This window comes from Tigriopus californicus, chromosome 12, assembly GCF_007210705.1.
Source record: "Tigriopus californicus strain San Diego chromosome 12, Tcal_SD_v2.1, whole genome shotgun sequence".
Classification (NCBI taxonomy): Eukaryota; Metazoa; Arthropoda; class Copepoda; order Harpacticoida; family Harpacticidae; genus Tigriopus; species Tigriopus californicus.
Genome location: NC_081451.1, coordinates 17,986,993 through 18,003,020, shown reverse-complemented (window position 1 = coordinate 18,003,020; position 16,028 = coordinate 17,986,993). Strand labels below are relative to the sequence as shown.

General features: G+C 42.4%; 2 protein-coding genes across 4 annotated transcripts in view; both read right to left on the bottom strand.

Annotated features, from left to right (window-relative positions):
- Window positions 1-507: 507 nt before the first annotated feature.
- Window positions 508-6,055, bottom strand: LOC131891737 (uncharacterized). The gene is made up of 7 exons (XM_059241376.1): window positions 5,896-6,055; window positions 5,531-5,800; window positions 3,640-3,796; window positions 3,145-3,237; window positions 2,080-2,358; window positions 1,603-1,786; window positions 508-992 (listed from the first exon to the last, which is right to left on the bottom strand). The coding sequence occupies exons 2-7, from the start codon at window positions 5,790-5,792 to the stop codon at window positions 789-791; spliced, it is 1,179 nt and encodes a 392-aa protein (XP_059097359.1). The 5' UTR covers window positions 5,793-5,800; window positions 5,896-6,055; the 3' UTR covers window positions 508-788.
- Window positions 6,056-6,369: 314 nt separating this feature from the next.
- The window catches only part of LOC131891736 (uncharacterized), a 16,468-nt gene continuing 6,809 nt past the window's right edge, over window positions 6,370-16,028 (bottom strand). Inside the window, exons 1-14 of one of the 3 annotated variants that reach the window (XM_059241373.1) lie at window positions 14,499-14,720; window positions 13,265-13,497; window positions 13,025-13,195; window positions 12,761-12,937; window positions 12,584-12,673; window positions 12,406-12,516; window positions 11,843-12,006; window positions 11,629-11,770; window positions 11,324-11,518; window positions 9,572-9,801; window positions 9,020-9,218; window positions 8,012-8,080; window positions 7,683-7,899; window positions 6,370-6,693 (exon numbers count right to left, since the gene is read on the bottom strand). In XM_059241373.1, coding sequence (XP_059097356.1) covers window positions 6,562-6,693; window positions 7,683-7,899; window positions 8,012-8,080; window positions 9,020-9,218; window positions 9,572-9,801; window positions 11,324-11,518; window positions 11,629-11,770; window positions 11,843-12,006; window positions 12,406-12,516; window positions 12,584-12,673; window positions 12,761-12,937; window positions 13,025-13,195; window positions 13,265-13,326 — 1,959 coding nt within the window. In that variant the 5' untranslated portion in view covers window positions 13,327-13,497; window positions 14,499-14,720 and the 3' untranslated portion in view covers window positions 6,370-6,561. Of the gene's footprint in view, window positions 6,694-7,682; window positions 7,900-8,011; window positions 8,081-9,019; window positions 9,219-9,571; window positions 9,802-11,323; window positions 11,519-11,628; window positions 11,771-11,842; window positions 12,007-12,405; window positions 12,517-12,583; window positions 12,674-12,760; window positions 12,938-13,024; window positions 13,196-13,264; window positions 13,498-14,498; window positions 14,722-16,028 lie in introns of those variants that run through there. The other 2 variants (XM_059241374.1, XM_059241375.1) reach the window with 2 other exon arrangements.

Genomic DNA, 16,028 nt, shown 5'->3' with positions numbered 1-16,028 from the left:
GTGGGCTCCGGAAGAGAGTCAATTGTTAACCATGACATGTGTTCTAATTGAAAATGTGTGATAATGTTGAACATTGCAAGACTTACTAAATGTTCATTTCTTGTAAGCCTAATGCATAGCCTAGTAAATACAGTTGGGTGGCTAAATTTTATAACAACTGAAAATGCAGCAAAGAGACTAAAAGGGACCAAAAACTACCTGTGCCCTATTGGAGCATATCTTTTTTTGCATCATTGCAACTTTTTTTGCATATGTAAGCCTTTTTGCGAATTTTCACAACTTTTTCGCATTTTTTTTCAACTTAAAAAAAGAATAACTTCGGCCTCAAAAGGTAACTCTTTTTTTTCGAGGTATATTGTTGAGACATGAGAGTCCCCGGCTTTTCAAATCATGGCTTGGCTTTTCGTACCTAACAGTTATGCTTTAGAAGAGGGTGCAAAACAGCGCGGAAAAGGAATTGGAGCATACATTTTAAGGCTTTGAACACTTCTTGATTAACAGATAATTTATTTCCATTACGTGATTTGTTTTTGAATCGCTGAAACATCTTTGCTTTGATCACAGTTTTTGGAAAGTGGAACGAGTTGGACAATTGCCATACTGATTCTATGAGAATTGAAACTTGAAATGGCCTATTTTTGGGTTAAAAAACTATTTGAAAAATCATGTGAAAAGGTCAAGAGCTTTCCAAAAACGAGTCAGACAAGTAGGTAGAAATTACTTTGTAGCTTGAACGTATGTGATATCTTGAGAACTGAACCCGCGTTTTTTGTTCATTTTTCTTTCTTTCAGCAAGGTATTTGCATGTATTTCAGACTGAACCCGAAGTTATTATTGGGGAAATCATTGTCCCTGGCGTCGGTCACATACTGGACATAAAACGGACCAGGCACATCACTTATAATGGTTCTTCTCTTGGTGGTGCCTTGAATGCAATTCAAGACGCTCCCGCAAAAACGGTCCTTATGACTGGTGCCTAAAGTCCCGCGGCACTGAAGTAATCAAGCAAAGAGAAAGCAGATCATGTGTTATGTGTTGTACTGATGATTCGGCTGAGAACATATATAAATAAACAACGTCGGAATAATCAATCAATCGGTGACGAAATCAATGAAAACTATTTTCATTTTATTCCTTACATTCACCTAATTCGATACACCAAGGACGACGTTATCACTGGACAGAGACGGTAGGTTGGGGGAAACGTAACTTTTATCCAAATCAGCCAAATGCATTTTCCTTCACACAAGTAAGACTTCAGTTGACTCACAAAGCGTTCGTCAATTTTGAATTGTAGTACAACGTGGGCAGAAAATGACTTGCTTAGCACCACCTTGGTAAGATCTTACCAACGTGTAGCTAGCTCATTCAATTTGCGCCCTCCCTGGTCCGAGTTTTAAATGCTCATAATTTTTGACACAGACGTGCAATTGATATCAAAACTGGCTAATGCTTTCTGAGGCTATATTTGAGTCAAGTCGAGTAACGAGAAATGAATTGATTGATTGGAATTAGAATTACTCATTTTCCCCCACCACCGTCGGTGTCCAGTGATAAAGTCGTCAACGGATACACTAAGCACACATGGCCACCTTGGCTTACCGCATTGGCTCCCATGACGTCGGAATTTCGCCCGTTGGGAATGAATAGGTAGTCCCCGCGGCAAAAGCGGTCACCGGAAGAGGCTCTGCGGGAGTTGGCCCTCCCGGTGAACTTGAAGCTAAAGGGATCGTCTGTTTGAGTGTATTGGATCCGACAGTAGCCCTCTTCTTGGCGGAAGCAGATCCTAGAATGGAGTCTTGGCTTGAATAATGCAGCCATGTGGTTTTGCTCTACTTTGCGATAATGTTTATTGACGTTATTAGCACTCTCAAAACATTAACAGACCATTTTATATAAAAAACTCGAAGATGCGAATCATAATTGCAGTTCAGCGAGTAAGTATGGCCCGAATTCCGTGGAAAAGGTTCTAAGTCAGAGGTAAACCTGGCGTATTATAGACTCTGACGCGTCTTTACATGTTGAGCACAAATACCTAAAGACATGGTCCAGTTGACCATAGAATCCCTGGCAACTCACTTGTGGTTCTGGTTGTTGAGGTGATACCCTCCATTGTAGTTGTAGCTCTGGAACTGGCCGGAGGTCCCTGTGAGGTACATGGAGCACCCGGGAGGCGGGGTCCACGTGGTTCCACACGGGATTTGGGTCACTTTGTACTTGAAGATCCGGGAAGCTCCCCCATTGAAAGCATGAGTGACGGACATTTCTGTCGTGGATCCGGGTCCCCCTGCGTCCATATACAAGTGTTGACCCGTTAGGGTGCCACACATGGTGGGGACACTGATTCCATTGCCGGATCTATTAATAAGATCATCGGAAAGCGAGTTTACTCAGGTCAAATGTCAGGGAAAAGATGTCTCCAATTTTGACGAGTGGGGACGAAAATATCCCAAAGTAAACGTTTTCGATATTTTAGTGGAGACTGGATTTCAAATCGTTTCTGACTAACATTGGGACGCATTTTCTTGTACTGAAAGAACGAGTGATGAGTAAAAGGTAAAACAGAAGTTGGTGCACTTGTGCACGGTCTTCTGGAAGCATGGACTGTCCACGAGCCATAGGAGCACAAAGCCACTTTTCAAGATAAAGCAATAAAATAAGAAACTCCAATCTTTCAATTAGGTTAGGTTAGGTTAAAACCTAATCATTTGAACTCATTTATTGGCAAAGTGGGTCATTTGAGAGTTCTTTTACAAAACGCTTACTTGGCTGAGCAAGAGAAGGTCGAAAATTCAAATCTTGTGTTGTGATTGCAACATGACTTTGACCTCACCTCCTGAGCTCAAATTTTCAGTTCATCTATAAGTTAAGATAGACTGAGATTAGTGTTGGGGTCGGGTCTGGACTCAAGTCCAAGTGCACTCGCTCGAGTCTTTCACTCAATTTTGGAGAAATTGCAAGTCCGACTTATGCCGGGCTCGCCCCAACACTAGCTGAGTGAATGATCCTATTTCCCTTCCTTTGAGAGCCCAAATCTCCAGAAGTCATTGATTAAACCAAGCACAGAAAGGAACACAAAATAAACCAAACCAACAACTGCTCACTCCAACCCTAAAAGGACAGACAACTGACATGGGTACGTACGTGAAAGAAATGGTATCCATATCACAAGTTCCGTCATCTGTGGCGTCATCCACAACGGCTGGATCATCGATTTGGAACTCGTCGAAATCGAACCTAGATTAGGGCAAGATTTGAAAGGGACGCATTTTTCGTTTCTTGCTCTTTTCTGAGAGCAAAAGTAAGGGCGTCTTACAATGGAAAACCAGGTTTGAAGTGTGACTAGTGCTGGGGCGAGTCCAGACTCGAGCCCGAGTCCTTTCTAAAAGACTCATGTCCGGATTTGGAGTCCTTTCTAAAAGACTCATGTCCGGATTTGTGAAAAAAAGAAACATGATTTTTTTGGCTTGAATTTCGCAATATGAGTGAGTCTTTTTGTTCGACCTGAGTACAGTGCAAGACTCGAGTCCTCCTTTGTCCGGACTCGCCCCAGCACTAGTCCTACTTCCATCCTCAAACCGGATTTAATCCTGTTTTTCCATTGTAGTGTAGAGCCACCCAAAGTTTGAGACTGACTACCTGATGAAGCAGATGTTGGAATCGCATCTTCGGATGATGTGCTGGCATTCCCCCGGCTCTGTCACGGGTTTGGGGTAGTCCTGGCTTTGAATGTAGGAGCAATTTCTGGTGATCACTTCTCCACAGCCTTGGGCAAAGGCACAGCACACACCAAAACCTGTCAAAGATGTGCATCATCCCTGATTGAAACCATCAGAGTATCAACAGAAAATGCAAAATGCTTATCTAAAATGAATAAGGGACCAATGTTTGTGGTCGAATTTGCGATTTGGCAATTTGGCGTTTCAAAGACCTAATCCAATTGAAATGGCTGGAAGCTTCCCGCAAAAAATGCTTTTGCTCATACTTAGTTACTTTAAACATGTTTTTTTGTCGTTAAATTGTCTTTAGAATCCATTCTTCCATGACAAAGTTTGCTTCAAAGGTGCAAAAGCAAATGTATGTCCGAAAAAATCCTTCATGCACTGAGCTTTATGAAAAATTATTATGTTGACCATGAACTTACTCAACACGTCTTTTCAGATTTAAGTTTTCTGAATTTATTGAGTGTCTCATAGTTTTCAAAGTTTTGTTTTTGTCTAGGTAGAATAAGATCCCGGGATAAGTCTCGAAATTTGCAAAAAAACTCATTCAAAAGACTTTGCTAAGATTTGGGACAAATTGTTTTGACTGCAGTGTCTAGAGTTTTCCACTCGATTTGGGAAGACCGGACTTGACCATTATTTTAGAAAGGACACAAGTCCGGACTCGCCCAAAAGGAAATTTTCACTTTTTCCGAGAATTGCAAAGCAAAGACACGTGATTCAGTTCCTCACTCCGCATATAGAGATCCATTGGCGAGTGGGTGATTTGAAGTAGAATGTGCACCTTGTCACTCAATGACCTCAAGCTCTTTTGGTTGATGCCCGAAGTGCCAAAAATTGGCGCTGAGCAAAAATGTAGAGAAACATTAAACAGGGAGCACGCACTTTTATAATAAGCATGTTGTTTTTCGTCGAAATCATTATTGCAACTACTTTTCTTCATCTAGAATGCGCAGTAAGCTAAAGGCTAAATACGACAAAGTTCCTGAAGCAATCCTTGATATTTTCCTTCGGTCTTTAGCACTGTGTCAATGTAAAAAGAAAAGTGTAACTAATTTGTTTGCCCGTTCCAATGAGAGGGGAATCTCGCAATAAAGATCTTACAAATATACATTTCCTTTGAACGAAAGGTTCTTGAATTTTGAATGATTTGGCTACAACAACGCATTGGCATTTATATCATGTATTGACTGCTTTTGACCGTGTACTGAAACAATTCGATTTTGAAAGCTTAAAATATGTTATCTTGAACGATTTGGAAAAGGCAGGATATTCAAGCAATCAAGGAAAAAAAAAACATTGATGACAATAACAAGTAATGAAATGGACAAAAAAGTTTTTTTTCAATCCAATTTCATTTCCACCCTCATTTTTTCAAGCAAAAGGGCAAACAAATCAATGAAAAGAGTCAAGTTTTTGAGTCACAGCGGTAAAAATTGCAGCAAAGCAAAATATTGCAAATAATGCAGAAAAATCTAAATAAGTAAAACAATTGCATGAATGGTTCATTGTTATGTTTATTGTTGAAAGCCACTCGCAGACACAATGTGTAAGAAAGAGCAATCGCACAATGGGGAAAAAGTACTGAAACCAATTGAATAGCCTCGTTTATGAGCATCAAGGTGGAATCGGCATGTTAGTGGAAAAAAAAACATGAATAAGATCAATCTTGGAGAGCCTAACACAAGATGCAATCTTGGGATTCAAGACACCCCCCCCCCCAAAAAAAAAAGATTCTAACCATCCACGGCTTTTTTCTTCCATTGTCATTGTGGAAGTGTCAATAACAACAAGGCCTCCTTACTTACCCAAAGCACAAGGGTTGCCCGGGGTGCCTCGGGCCTCTGAGCACTCGGGAGTGGTCATACAGGTACCCATCATGGTGCCCATGGCCACACACGGGTTTTGCTGGAATCGCACCAACGTGAAGATATTCAACAGCTTCTCTTCCCTATTCTTCTCCGAACCAACAACCACCCAAGGGAGCAGGGCGCCACCCAGCAGGATCACAGTCACAATCATCCGTGGGGTTGATCCGGAAATCTCTCTTCCATTTTGAGGTGGTCTCATTCTGAACACTGGAACAAGATTGAATCGAACAATGGTGGAGATTTGGAAGATTTCAAAGATTTCACCGACAGTTGTCGCTGCCAGTGGACGAACGGACACTCACCAACTCACCACTCAAACACTCGCTCAGTGGCTCTCGCCCTGACTTTGCTTTAAATGATCATGTGAAGGAGGAAAAGGAGGAGAAGGAGGAGGAGGAGGAGGGTAAAGACGGCGATGGTGTTGGGAGGTGCGGTATTGCCAAGATCAAGAGTGCTATAATGATAATAATCACCATCATCATCAGAGAATGACTGGACAAGAACCCTTATAACGAATGTCATGAGTTTCAATAGAAATGAGACAATGAGGAGAACCTACTCGGTTCAAGCACATCACTGGGTTCGCTCTCGATTCGGTATGGATTCGAACCCATTGGGCTTTCCACATCCAATCCCAATGTCATGGACTATGATTGCATGTTAAAACAGACGGTTATCGTCCGATTGCTACCAATTGATAATCGGTGTCCACACCGATATCAATGTAACGGGTCCGGTTAGGTGAACTCACAACCACAGCAAGAAAAGCAGATATATTGGGGGTGGGATTCTTTTGCACGTTCTTATTTTTGAAATGAAGGATCATACATGCATTCATAAAAATACGGCATAAATTGTAACTGGGCGTCTCGAATAATGATAATAATTTGGCAACGGTTGCCACCCTCTCTGGACGCACCACTGATGCAAAAGTGGGGGCCACTCCATTAGATGTGTGTGATCCTCAATTATTCACCTTTCCCCGGAGGGAGATACACGAGTGGCCGATACTCGGGATTCCACATCTTGGACTCGATGTAAGTTTTTAGTCCTTCTTCGCCCTCATATTCCAGGGCTTCTTTGGCCTGCAGGTTTCCAATCTGAAATTGAAATTTTGATCGATTTCAAGTCTCAGTGGCGGGAGCACAACTAAGAGTAGGATGTGGCCAAGGCAGTCGGAGGACTAGAGACGGTCAAAATATGCATTCTACGTTTTATGGCCTAAATTGGGTTTATTTGCATATGTGGAACATTTCACGCTTTTTTTTGCATATTTTAACTTTTCATATGCTAACTACACCCACAGTCAAAGAAACCGCCTGAAATTGGACAATGGGATTGCCTCTTGAAAAAAAAATGGAAAATGCGATGGCTCTCTTCGTTTGGGTGCAAGGGTCACCCCTGAGAGTGTCAGCAAAAATCAATGGGTTGTTGGCTGTTTGTTTGCTAGTTTGATCAAAGAAGAAGAAACATAGAAGGGCAACAAAAATCGAGTCTGTTGTGTTTTTATTCCTGCACCTGAATCGGTAACTACAGCACTGCATCTCGAGCCGACTGGAAGCAGCGCCTCTACAATCAGAAACCATGCCCCAACAGCCATTCAGCTGTCACCCATTTGCTCTGAAAACGAGTCCGCCTGGCTAGCTCGAATCGCGCTCTCTACGTAGCCCTTACTTCCTCCATGATTTGATCGTCAACGCACAGTGTATGTCCAATGTTCCTAGGTGCAGGTACAAATACAATCAGTTCATTGTACAGTGCAATGAATTTCGGGTCTGCTTGAGAAAATCAAGTGCACATTCTTTTCAATACCCGCCATTTACTCCATTTTCTGCTTTTAAAACCGTTCTTACCGCCCGCAATCATTAGCTTGCGCTGATATGTCATTAATTTGATTTTACAAATTTGAGGCACTTCCTTGATTTTTTTTTTGCACATTTTAACCAACCTTTATGCTGACTTGGTGTCATAAAATGGACATGTTTCCTGGATTTTTTTACCTCCCTACAGATGACACAAGTTGACCGAGATGCTTTCAACATCCTCGGGAGTCTGAGTCAAAATGAAGGCCTTATTGAACCCTGCTTACCTTCAATCCCTCCTCAATGGCTTGTTGAATGACCCGGACAGCTAAATGACTGGAGATGTCACGGATGTCCACTCTCTCGGGGAAGGTGGCACGTCGCTTGAGATCGTCTTCGGAAATTAACTCCACCAGGGCCTCAGCCGACCGATTGATCATGGCATTGGTCACCACACCCGTTTGACCCAAGGCCGCACCCAACGCCAAACCAGGGAAAATGTATCTGCAGAGAGGCCAAGGGGAAAAAGGCATGAGGATTCGGTTCTCCAGCATTTCGAGAAGACTACAGAGTGTCTGCGCGAGTGGTTCGGTGCTCCTTTGAATGAAATGGTTACCTGTTGTTGCATTGCGATGAAGCGATCACTTTGCCTGGTTCTAGCTCACCGTCATGGGGGAGTTGATCACTAAGGAGGAGATCAGCATTCGAAGCAATGAATGAAGAGTAAAAATAAAACACAAGCATCTAAGTAAGTAATGATAGTAGTAGTAGTAGTAGTAGTAGCAGTAGTAGTAGCAGTAGCTGTGATAATAGTAGTAGTGTATGATGGACACCGTGCAAGCGTTATTCTTCAGCATACGTAGATGGGACAATAACTGAGAGAAATGAATCAAACAATAATGTTGTTTATACATGAAATCAGGAACTAAAGCAAGGCATGAGAAAAATGTTGCTATCAGGCTCTTCTAAAATTGAATCTCTAGACAAGCTAATTAAACTCAAGGATGTCAAAATTCACGATCATAGTGGCCTTGGTTCGACTTAGGAAAATGATACTCCTCCCTTAAGGAGACCAACTTGATATAGGAAATCTATAGAGAGACACTTCTATAGATAGAGAGCCCATTTTTTATCAAAGTCAATCAAACCTCCCATTTGAGCACATGAACACAATTGATCAAATTTAGTAGTGCAATAGCCATTGGGTAGATGACAAGTGTCTCGGAAAAATGACTACCCAGGGCCAGAGGTTGCGTGTCCGAGGCAAGTTGTTGTACCGCGTCAAAAAGTCTCTTTGTCATTACTGACATTATATAATTTCAAAATGACAAAGATCATCCCATTTCCACAAAACCTAATCTCTTTACGCTCTACTACTTCTTCTTTAACTGGCTTGCCCAACAAAATAAGTACGTATGTCCTATTTGAATATGTATTTTGTCATCCTGACCTGGACTAGCGATCATACGATCCTGTAATGTGTAGGCCTAACTTTAAAATGGGTGTATGTATCGAGCGTTGTCAAGCAGTTGCTGAAGCGGCAAACGGCCTTGCTGTCTGTCGTCATACCAAAGAATTGATCCAAGCATCAATTTAATAGCCATGAAAGCAATCGAATTGTTACCTATTGTTGCATTGGGAGGAAGCAATCATGGTATCGTCAATAGTCACCGAGGGGAAGGGACTGCCTGAGGCGAAAATGGCTCGGCCCCCAGTGCATCTCTGGGCAGCTTCGGCAGAGCATTCCGAGCGAGAGGTCGGGTTGGAGAGAGGGAAAATGATGGGCGGAGTTGGGGATTTGTTCATAGCTTTGAGAACATCATCTGTAACGGGGAAATAAAACCCGAGTCAGGGAAGTGTGTAGAAATGGACGCTGAGGATACAGTTCATAATAATGAAGGGATTAATTCAATAACTTTCGTCACAATCAGGAACTCTATGACCATTCATATTTTGTGGACAAAAACGATCCATCCAAATGACATGGCGCTTTTCGTTCACCATAACTTCTGTGCCTTATTAGAATAACTCAATTGGGCTTTGTAGCGCATTGATAAATGCCCCTTCAAGATATTCCGAAATTAATAGCTACAGTGGAATGTCTAGGTACTTTAGTGGGGAGCAGTGTAGAACTGCATGTCTTTTGGCTTGGACGAGTGCAAGCTTGCCCTCTTACCTGTGAAAATACCCCCAACCCCAGAGAGGCCAATCAAAATGTTGGGCTTGACCGTCTTGACCACTTCCAGTAATTCCATGCCTTCCATGTTGGTCTCTTCGGCTGCGAAGGTCTTCAGATCGTAGAAGAGTTCCTCCATCTTGTCCAGATTGTCACGAGCCTTGGTAATTAAGCCTCTCTCATCCACAATGTAGATCAAATTGCCTGCTTCTCGCTTGTCCAAACCATACCTTTTGGAGGATGATTTTAATCAAAATATCTGTTCGTCAATTTTCAAAAAAAAAAGTTCAGCAACTCCTAAACTCAAAAAAAGAAGTGAAAACGTTGAAATATGTCAGTTCTATATTCTGAATGCAAAGAACAATACCCAATAAGGCCAAACTATGCCTTAATGATTTTTTTTACTTCAAGAGCAAATAAGAATGATCTTTAAAGGTTAGGTGATTCCATTTATTATTTAACGAGGGGAGATAAAATAGTGTCACAGGGCCGTTTAGGTACTCTTAGTCGGCTTGGACTAGCTTGAGCCGTTACACGTATGCTTTCCCTTTTTAGCACTACCGTGGCCTTAATCATGAATGTCACAGTTTTGAATCAAAAAAATAACTCTTTCGCACACTTTTCATCCAAAAAAAGTATTTGTTACTTGCCTGAAAAAAAACATGAGCGTTAAGTACGATAAACGTGTTTAATAGACGGAATTGATTATGAGAGTGAGTTTGGCTTTGCCACTGAGATAGTAGGAGCCACAGAGGAGCCCACCAGTAGATTTAACGACGTAAGCAGATATTTGGCTCATGGGTGAGTAATTCATATTTTTTGAATGAAACGTGTGCTAATGAGTTTACTCTTTGATTTTTAACTGTGACATTCATGATTAAGGCCATGGTAGTGCGAATAAAGGAAAACATACGTGTAACGGCTCAAGCTAGTCCAAGCCGACTAAGAGTGCCCGAACGGCCCTGTGACACTATTTTATCTCCCCGCGGTAAGCAAAAAATGGAATCACCTAACCTTTAAAGATCAATCCTCATTGAAGCCAAAAGTTTTGCTCAATTTGATTTCCAAACAGACTTCAAAACTTGATTTTCTGTGACTTTTGCCAACGCTATCAACAACAAACTTGAAACCACTTCCTCTTTCCGCCTACAAAACGCATGACCACATTTTCTTTCTTTATTTATTTTCATTTATTTGAAAAGTGTCATTTGGCGAAAAAAGGTTTAGAAATGTGATGCGGAAAACGGTATGAAAATGTAAAAAAAAAAGCTGTAAAACTGCAAAGAGAATTGTTACCATGGTAAAAAAGTCATTTTAGCCCCCTTTACCCGGTACCCTCTCTTTCCTGCATTTTTTACTTTTTACAAAATCTAGGCACACAACTGCATTTGCTAGGTTTTGCATTGAGTTTACTCGTTTTATTTACAAAAAATTGACATTTTGTATAGTCGTAATCTTTGACAATAGGACACGTTTTAAATTGATAGAGATGTATGTTATGGTATGCAATTGATTGTATTCTGAAGCCTAGTTTTATTGCTGAGGGCGTTCTATTCACAAAATTATTTTGGGTTCGTCATTGAATCAAACCTCTGACAGGAGGCATGGCTCAACTGTGCAAAAAAAATTGGAAAAAGTGCAAAGCAATGCATTTGCATGTTTAGGCCAGCCCTAATGAGTTCTCACGCCATACAAACGGTACGCTCCCCTTCCGGGATTTCCCAAGTTCTTGCAACCGCCGCTTTCGCTTACCGTCGAGTGATGGCGTTTCGGATGGTGAGAAGGACCCCGGATGCCGCAGATCCAGCACCCGCCACCACAAATTTCTGGTTCTTCAACGCATCTGGCGGCAGACCCTGAACCTTCAGCGCGCCGTAGAGCCCGGCCAAGACCGTGGCCGCCGTGCCTTGGATGTCGTCATTGAACATGAGGTACTCTGACCGATACCTGGAAAGTTGGGGCAGCAGGGATGAAAAAGATGACAAATGAGCAGAGAGGGGTCAACAGAGGTGCAGGATTTGAGTCATGCTTGCTGGGGGAGGGCTTACGCGTCTCACCTCTTCAAAAGGTTGACCGCGTGCTTGGACTGGAAATCCTCATGCTGGATGAGGGCTCGCGGCCAACGTAGCTTGATGGCGGCCATGAGCTCGTCCATAATGGCGTAGTACTCCTCACCGTCGATTCTGGGTTGCTTCAAACCTAGCCCAGACAAAGCAATCATTTTGGAGGTGTGATTATTTCTAAAACACGTCAACGGAAGAAGAGCTGTACCGAGATAGTTGGGGTCGTTGAGGAGCTTCTGGTTGTTGGTGCCGATGTCCAGAACCACGGGGAGGACTCGACGGGGATGAAAACCTCCGGCGGCCACGTACAAGTCCAGTTTGCCAATGGAAATGCCTAACCCGCCCAAGCCCAAATCGCCCAAGCCCAGGATCCTGATCGGAAACATTTCTTGAGGTTATCATGCTTAGTACTCATGTTTCATTGACTGAAATGGCTTTGAGTATTTTAATTTGCTAAAGCATTTCGAGTGGGTCTCGAACCATTCCGAGTCCTACGCATTCAAGTCAAGCAATTAATTTGGCTTCAGGATTTATATGAAATCATCAACTGTACGCAAATGATTTGATTAGGCTCCTAAAACCTTAAGATATTAGATATCAAGAACCTGTGCCACACCACACACACATGAAGTTTGGCTAAGATGGATATAAATGTTCCATTTTTTTTTCTAGCACTCTCTGGGGCGCCAACCCCAATCTACGTACGTGCGCGTATGTCCAAGTTGCCCTGGTAAGAAAAGTCCTTGCCATATTCAATTGTCTGCTACTCACCGACTTCCATCGGTGATGACGACCGCATCCACTTCATCGGATTCCCAATTGTAAACCATGGAGGCCATCTCGCCGCGATCTCCGTGAGAAAAGTACATTCCTCGGGGTCGACTGCAAGATTAGATCAAGGTTAAACACTGACCACAGGGACAAAATAGCTCTTTGCTTTGTGCCGTACCGGTAGAGTTGCGAGAAATGCGAGCACGCCCAGCCCACGGTGGGCGTGTAGATGATGGGCGCCATGTCTTGGAAGTTGTCCATGAGGATTCTAGACAAACAACCCTCACTTTTTAATCCAAACCCCCAACCAAAAAAAAAGGCCAAAAAGGACCCCAATGTTGCCTTGTTGTTCTACCTGTAGAAGAGAGTCTCGTTTCGGTCTTGAACGCTCTGGAGAACCTTCCATTTGCGGATGTTGTCGGGACTGACCCCGGACTTGATGATCTCATCTTCGGGCTCTTGCTCCGCCCGTGCCGCCCAGCCCCGGGTGTATTCATCCATGATGACCCGCTCCTGCTCCTGAATGCTCAAACTACCCAAGATAGTAACATGGTGGCAATGAGAAGTCACTTCATCAATGATTTATTAATAGTAGGGTTCTATATATATATTTGTTTACATCCGAGGAGGCACGAGTCCTCTGACGCTGAGACGGTCTCGTTCCGAGAGTGGAAAGGCCAGACCTTTGTTGGAAATGGGATCACTCACGAGATTGCGGCCCTTCTTCCGGACAATCTCCGCCCTGAGGTAACGCCCTCCCACCATCTTGGACGAAATCGAACATCTCGGGCTTCAAAGGGGCGACACATTGTCAGAAGTGGGTATCAAAATGTTCACACTAATTGTAAAACCGACTTACATGTGGACGATGGTCCGCAAGGCCCAAAGCTCTTTGGTCTTGATCAACCCGTGGACGTTCATTTTGAGGCACGACTGTCCTAGCTAGCTGGCCCTGGGATCCTGCACAAGCTAACGATGTGACTGAGGATCAAAACAAGGACAAGGAGACCGAGGGTGGTGAGAGTAGTGAGAGTGTTTCTACTGCTGGAGTGACGGCAGCTGATCTAGCATGAGCTGATGATGTAATCAACCCTGTAAAGGAAGGCGAAAGTACAAGAGCCAACGCCGAAGGCAGTGTCCAAGATCGACTTGGATCGGATCGGATTTTACATAAGGTTACGTGACTATTTGTGTCAGCAGGTTCTTTTTTGCTTTTTTTAATGAAGAAAATCATTTTGGTCTGATAATGAATATGCTTCTAATATTTCTTGATAGCTAACACCACATACTGGAAATTTTGCTATTTATGATGCAATACCGAGCTCTGCCGCAATAGTTGGCGGAGGTTATTCAACTGTCCGTATAAGATAAATTCATGCGATTGCTTGAAAATGCGAATCGAAAATCGGCCGACTAAAATTGACTTTAGTCGGCCTAATGAAGATTAGACCGGTAGAGATTGGACACTCGATCCAAGATTATGGACAGTACTTATAATTAGATAGAGATGTTACAGTAATGCACAACTAATTCTCATAGATTTTTGGTTTCTAGTTGCACGTCGGTTCTTTGTGTTTGATCCTTGCACAATGATTGTTTACTTCAATGAATCAAGGCCATCCGTAAGTTGGCCAATTTTGGCGACATTTATTCGACTGACATGTTGCCTTTGGCCTACAAATGCAGTACAAAAGTTACGTCTCACTTCAAGTGGACACTCCCGGCAAGTGATCAAGTTTGTGAGTCTATTATGACCAGTCAAAATCATGGGATATTTCAAGACCAATTGTGAAAAGCATCAATTTATTTAAGACATTTTTGATTGATCCCCTGGGTTTCTGTCTAACCTAACCGTTTCTGTTTTCATACAAAATTGATTTTAAACCTTGGAGACAATCAACATTGTCAAGGTCAGTGAACATTGGATCAAAGGTTTCCACACTTTTAGTTTTGAAATATGTCAGACCTGATCAATGGATCTTTGTTTCGCCCATATTCTTCAAAGTTTTTTTAGTTTGAGCGCGCCGATGTGTGTCTACTCATAGACTTCTCTCCCTATGGTAGTAAAACCACCAATCAATTGAGCATCTTACCTTCCAGAGTCAAAGGAGAAAATAGGAAAAAAAATGTTTCCCCAACTAGAGGAACCCACGGACAAAACAGACCCGAACGTTGAATGACCTTGAAAGAGTCAGAGCGATCCACTAGTAGTTGTAGAGGAGACAAATCAGACGTTCCAGGCGAATTGGGAACAGAAGTAAAACAGCTGAGAACACAAACGGAACTACATGCTGTTGTCGAACTATTGTACTACTGTATATGACGAGGGACACCACATTGGTGGGTTGCAGGGTTTTGAATCTTGAGAGAAAGCCGAACGCCGGAGGCGCCAAAACTTGAACACCCACTTCTGTTGGATCAGTAAACAAAAGACAAAAAAAGAGGAGAGCATATACTGAGATAGACCTGTAAGTTTGGATTGATTTGTGTGTCGGAGAGTGTGTCAAAAAGTGTGTCGAAAAACGTGTCGACAAAGGCACTAGTGATCATGTTCACGACATGCGTTGGAATTGGACATAATGAGACATGAGGACATGACTAGACAGTTCTGAACATTCTTTAATGTTATAGATCATCTTTACACAGCCCTACACAAAGATTGGACAATAAAAGATGAATTGTAATCTTTTATTTCTTTTATATTAGTTCATAACGATTTGGATTGTGGTTGTTGGAGTGCTATGACGTGTTACGCATAGTGTGAAAAAATAGTAACATATCCAATCATGTTGTGACAAAAACACTCCTAGGATCCTTCCTTTGAGAGAAAATCATCCCAAGTAAGCGAGTTGTGTAGTTTGAACAAGTTATCAAGTCAATTTGAGTAAATCAGGTCATGGACTCACATCAAAGGACACAATTTCGTAGCGCCTGAACCATTCATTCACCTTTTTCAGTAATAGCATCTAATGATCAAGAGATGTGGCTAAATGAATTAAGTTGGCCAAATTTGGGCTTAGCGAACTTAGGAGAGAGTGAGCCAAGATCAACGGTATGCAACATTAATGAATGATAAAAAAATGAATCCTTGGGCAATTATATGAGCTTTCAACAATTTACCTAACTATTGAACACGCCACTTGCCAATCAAATGATATAAAAAGGACTTACTTGCCTTTGATTGCAACCATCTACATTCCTTATAATGATATTGATAAAAGGAACTCGAAATATTGAAAAATATTCCCCGAAATATGACAATTGGGGAGGACTCGTTCAGTCCATATTTCTAGAAGTCCTTGCGTGATCTGGCGCAGATGAGATTAAAATGAGCCGCTCAATACGTTTTGGGTTTGGTATAACAATTTTTATTCTTAATCGGACCATCTATTAGCTCTGAGAGTCCCGGGCATCCCGACGCGCCCATACTGTAGTTCCTCGCCGTCCCGACACACCCCTAGCCAGACACACTCCCTTATGTTTGGAAAGCTCTTGCTAAAAATGCAATTTGCTTCAACACTTGAAATGCAGTTGGCCAATCACAAGTGCACATGAGACTTAAATCGAGAGCTAAAAGGTTAGAATCAATTGACTGGGAGCCCTTTTGCTCATTTCAGGGATTA

Excerpts from the sequence above, each read along its gene's own strand:
- LOC131891737 (XM_059241376.1), bottom strand. The coding sequence starts at position 5,792 with ATGAGACCACCTCAAAATGGAAGAGAGATTTCCGGATCAACCCCACGG. Across the intron at positions 2,359-3,144 it reads ATGGATACCATTTCTTTCAC|ATCCGGCAATGGAATCAGTG; the intron begins GTACGTACCCAT and ends TCTTATTAATAG. Across the intron at positions 993-1,602 it reads ACGTCATGGGAGCCAATGCG|TGCCGCGGGACTTTAGGCAC; the intron begins GTAAGCCAAGGT and ends TGATTACTTCAG.